At 41.8% G+C, this 5,552-nt stretch overlaps 1 protein-coding gene across 1 annotated transcript in view; it reads right to left on the reverse strand.

The window, feature by feature from the left end:
* Positions 1 to 5,552, reverse strand: part of GRIA1 (glutamate ionotropic receptor AMPA type subunit 1) — a 298,513-nt gene that overhangs the window by 5,186 nt on the left and 287,775 nt on the right. The window contains exon 12 of the mRNA XM_006169676.2: positions 2,275 to 2,473. Within this exon, the coding sequence (XP_006169738.1) occupies positions 2,275 to 2,473 (199 nt within the window). The remainder of the gene's footprint in view (positions 1 to 2,274; positions 2,474 to 5,552) is intronic.

Genomic DNA, 5,552 nt, shown 5'->3' on the forward strand with positions numbered 1-5,552 from the left:
TTAGCGTAATGGCTATGTCGCTGGACTCCCACGTAGTCGACCACAGTTCTCATCCCAGACCGGGTGGCTTAAAACTCACGCTGGGCGCGTGTGTGTGTGTGCCCAAGATCCTGAGAGGAGAATGGAGGAGAAGGGATTGCGGCGTGGCCATCCCCCCTGGGGGGTGATTTCTCGCTTTCTGTCTCTCTGTCTCTCTGTCTGGTGGGCGCACTTGCTCTATCACACACACACACACATACAAGACTTGGGAGGGGATGAGGAAACTCAGACTAGATACCCATTCCAGACACTTATATTTTAAATGCCCTGAGCCTCAATTTCTTATCTACAAAGTGGACAATATAATTTCTATTCTGCCTTCGGTCCCAGCCGAAACATCACTCTGACCATGGATGTGAAAGTGCTTTGAGTTCTGAGACAAGCTCTATGTAGTACAGGGATGAGAGCATTGTGAAGTGAATTGAATGGTTTTCATCTGCATTGGCAGGGTTGGGGCATAGGACTGGCTTTATGGACAAACACCAGGCACCTCCTTTACACTGTGGCTGCAGGCTGAAATGTTAGAAGGCTGTAATGAGATTACAAACGTTTTTCTCTACTAACTGGCTGGGTGAGCTTAAGCAAGTCATGCCTTTCTCTAACATGACAGACTCTGACTAGGTGACCTCTAAGGAACCTTCTTGCTCTAATACGTTGCAAATTGATGTTCTTAGCTTTGGAACCAGAATTGGTGATGGTTAGGACTTTGGTCCTTTACCTGCCTGTGAGACAGAACACAAAGCTGATGATCAAGAAACTGTAGCAGGGCCTAAAATTTGCTCCTTAAAGTTGCAGTAAGAACCTCACTGGGTACTCCCAGATCAACTCTCTTGCCTGAGGCAGTGGATGGGCTTGCTTTCTGTGCTCCTTCTGTTACTTCTTCACCTTAGGTGACTACTTTTACTTTTTTGAATTTCATCTATGAAACAAGATCAATAATCCCTAACCCATCCATAATGAGGTTAAATGAGATAATTCTTGAAGGGAATGTAGCCCAGTATCTGGCTCAGAGTAAGCCTTAAGTAAGTGGTCTGAATTATTATTTTTATTGGGTCAATGGTGGTTCCACATGCTGTTTATTCAACTCTCAGGATGAACATGCCCTAAATTAAGTGAATTACAGGTTTTCCTGCTTCCGGGCATTTGCTCAATTTGTTCCCGTTGCCTCACATGTATGTAGCTTACTCAGGCTGGTTTTACGATATCTTCAAATATTTTCGAGTCTACCTTTGGTGGCTTCAATCCCTACGCCTTTTGTCCAGAGGATTCCTAAATGCTTACACTTCCTTGAAACCCTAATGGAAAATGGAGCCTCCATTTATTGTTCCTCATTTCCCTTTGTATGTTAGATGGTTTACCTCTTCCACTCTTAAAACTGAGATGGACATCATTTTCTTTATTCTATAAAAATAGTGTCCTATAGGCTAAGTATACAGAAAAGTAAGAGATGGAGCCAAGTTCTAGTCTTCTATCTGGCTGACCCTTAAAGTTATTTTTCTAACTTCTCTGCTTTTCTGCCTTCATTCATCACCTCTACTCCCATTTCACGTTTTTCCCCTTAGCAGACACTACTTATTTACTAAATTTTTTTATACGTTCATTCATTATACATCGTTATGGCTTGCAAAATGAATTTTCCCAGCCTGAATACACTGTATATTAATTAGTCCAGTTAAATATGTTATATATGTTATCATCAACAGATAATTTTCCATTTTTGGGTCCCTTAAATGTTTTCTTTCTTTCTTTTTCCCCTTGACTCCCTTCATCTCACTATTTACTAGATCATCTGAACCAGTTAATTTTCCATATGTTGTCATCTTATTCACTGAGTCAACTTTGACTGGGCTTCTGCTGTGAGACTGAGGGAACACAAAGACCATCAGATCTGGACTTAACAAGCTGTTCCTAATTGATTACTAACAAGACTGTAAGGTCCTTGAGCAGGGAGGGAATTGTATTTGATGTCCTTTGTACCTCTCAGAGAATTAGCTATGTCTGTTGTTATTCGCGAGACACCTAAATCAATGCAGGAGTTGTGAAGCTTCTATAGATGTAGAAGTATGAGTTCTCAAGGGTCTGTAGAAAGCTAAGAAATGTTTTAAATTTTTAACTTGCACTCAATTAAGCAATTGTCCTGGCTGTCTATAATCTTTCTTTATAATGAGAAGGATATTTTAATGACAATATTTATTCTCTTCTGTAAAAGTGCCTTGGGACAAGAGATGTCCCTACCCTGAAGAACTCCTTAGTAGATCCTGCTTCCAGCGTCCCATAAGCGATTTCTGTCTGCTTTGCTAGGTCTTCTGCACTCTCAATGGGAGACACCATCCTCTCGACAGTCAGGAAAGCGGCCAGGTTGGCTGTGTATGAGGAGATGATAATTAAGGTGAAGAACCACCAGACGCCACCGACGATGCGACCAGACAGGGACCTGCAGATCAAAGGGAAGAGGTATCAGAGAATGTACATCAATTGTAGAGGGATATGGGGAGGACCAAGAGCCAGCCTGAGTCCTGTCTGTGTCGCCAAGGCTGCCGAGCCCTATTGCACCCTTCTCTTATGTCAGCAAGATGTAAAAATTCAAATGTCAGAGAGATTCTGCTTTTCATTCCTTATCAGGGATAAGGATGGACTTGCTGCTCTTTGAGGGTGAGAAAGCCCACAGGCATATGTTCACATTCACTTTCACACATACATATACATCAAGATTCATGCTGACCAAAATACAGGTATGTCAACACTAGCCCGCAAATCAGACACAAATAATCTTTCAAATGCAGATACACACACACCAAATGCACATAAATATATGAATGCAAATGTATTTATACTTAGTATGCACACGTTTATCCAGAAATGTTGGTCACACTGTCTGCTAACTATTTCCCTCCTGGGTGGCAATGGACACCAAAATGAACAGAAGGAAAAGGAGGGAAAAAAGAATGTATAGGAAATCAAATGGAAAAAGCCATACACTAGCTATCAGGGGGAATGTCACCACTGGATGCAGGCACAATCTACCCTCCCCTATACACAAAGAATATAATTAGAATAAAGAGACCCAAATGGCAAGTCTACAATCATGAATGAGGTGAAAAATTTATCCTCAAACTTCTCAGAATCCTGTTCTCCTTTCTTATGCCCAGTGCCATGGAGAGAGCTATAACTAGCCAGGGTATTTCCAAGTCCAGAAAGTCTCAAAATACTACAGGATGAATTGGCTGTTAACAGGATGATTTTATGAAGTAGACAGAAATGACAATAAATCATAGCAAATTGTAGTGATAAAGTTATTTGCATTACTTTTCTTTTTCCATCCTGATCAAATTATTAAGGACGTTAATCCTGGAGCTACTGTATCTTTAAGCCCTTTCTAACATGTGCTCTGACAGCCTCCAGCTCAGACCCTTCGGTTGGTGACAGTACTGAACTAGAACCTAATACCTAACAATGAGAGAAATCACCAACCTAACCCATATGTTTTACCAATAAAGAAACTCAAGAGTCTCAAGTCCCACTGTGACTCAGAACATATCCAGGTCTGCTGGCTCACTTTCTTGTCCTACATTGCTTCCAAAACCCTGCTTGACCCTTTCTGTGCTATTCCCATAGCCGTTTGTTCTTCATTTTATCTCAGTTTCTTGGAGATTCCTTTTCACTCCAAGCCCACAGTGTTCACTCCAGGATACACAAAAAATACTTATTATTGCTTGCTATGTAGAAATGAGTGCTTCTAAATGTTTCACATTAAAAGGAAAAGGAGGAGGAAACTTGTTCAAAAGAATGACATCAGGAGACTGGAATGAGTTATATCTCATAAAATAAAGCTTTAGGAAGCTGTAGGGGACATTTAACCAGAAGACAAGGCTTGGAGAGACATGTTCATAGAAGGTTTGGTATGGGGCTTGTGCCATGCGATCTTATTTAGGAGCAGTTCTCAAAATTACAGAAAGACAGGCACTAATTAAATATGAGATTGATATTTTGATGGTTAGAGCAGTGCCACAATGAAATGGCTATCCCAGCAGTGGAATGAGTTCCCCATATCTGAAGGCATTTAAATGGTGAACCATTTAGAGATATTGTGTTTGGTGACTACTCCTGGTCTCCTAGGGTACCCAGTGCCAGGGACACAATTCTAAGAACAGAGGAAGGATCAAGTGTCATTTGGGACTGGGGATCAGCTGCTTGCTCTCATGCTCTTCCCATATCTGAGATTCTGTGGTCTGAAATCATAAGTTAGCAGTCAGAAGGCATGACTTCCATTGAGCATTCAAGCAAAATAGAAGCTTAGAGGCAAAATCACTCCCTTGGTGCCTTAGGTCCAGTACACAGTTGGACTCAAAATCATTCCAGTCTTTGGATTGCTAGTTCAGTGCTCTTTTCACCCTAGGTGGTGGCAGATGCCTATGTCAAGGCCATTTGAAGATGCAACTCCTTTCCTAACTCTAGATGGCTTCAATGGCACCTAACCTGGAGTACGGACTCTCTATTCAGCTCTCTACTCCAGCCCCACCCCGACTCTCCTGCCTAATCTGGTCTCCACAGGGCAGACTGAGTGACTTTTTTGAAAAATGTTGACTCATGTTGCTTCCCTGATAAAATCCACCAAAGCTTTTGGAATAAAATTTAAATTCATTGGCGACCATTGAGGCCCTGTGGCTCTGGCCCTTAACTCATTCTCCAGGGCCATCCAGCACCATATTTTCTATGCTCTGGTCGTGTTAGTCTTTGTTTGGTTTCTCATATTCAAAAGGCTCCCACCCTTACCTCATGCTGTCCTTTCCCCTGATCGTCCTTCAGACTTTCAATCATCATCCAATCATTTCAATCATCGCCTTTTTAGCATTCAAAGATCAGACTCAGAGCCCTGTGCATCTCTCGTGGCAGTTGAAATCTGACATCTGTATGATTTTTTGACCATCTGTGTTCCCCAGACCATAAGTTAAGGACATCTTTTAGTTCTTTTGTGTTGCATTGTATCTCTACCACCCAGCACAGAGTAGGACTTCAGTAACAAATGAATGCATGAATGCCACCTCCCTCATAACCTTGGGCTCCATTCATACTGGATTCTGGAGACTGAGGAGTCCTCAGCCAGAGGAATCCAGAGCTGCTTACGGTCCAGGGTATCTGCAGTCATGGCATAAAATGAAGTGTTCAGGATGGCTGTCTCCTTTTCCAAAATTATTGAGTTGAGAAACCCAGCTAAGTCACCCCAAGTTCAGTATTATCTAGTGATGCTCAAGACTTCCTAAGAAACATTCCAGCTTAAGTCTCCTTTTCATTTCTCTTTTAATTAATATTTATCTGCTGGGTGTTGTGAACAGCTGACTCATATGGAATTCCCCATATCCCCACCTACTTAAGCAGCAAGCTCTCTTTGGTGTCTTCATTAACAGGCAGCAAGTGTCATTTTAGAAATAACTGGAGAGCTGGGGAAAGATGCCTATTTTTTTTTTTCTTTTTTGGAGAAGTTTTTGCTATAGGGTGTGTGTGCTCACCAGAAA

This window comes from Tupaia chinensis, unplaced genomic scaffold (assembly GCF_000334495.1).
Source record: "Tupaia chinensis unplaced genomic scaffold, TupChi_1.0 Scaffold147369_1, whole genome shotgun sequence".
Classification (NCBI taxonomy): domain Eukaryota; kingdom Metazoa; phylum Chordata; class Mammalia; order Scandentia; family Tupaiidae; genus Tupaia; species Tupaia belangeri.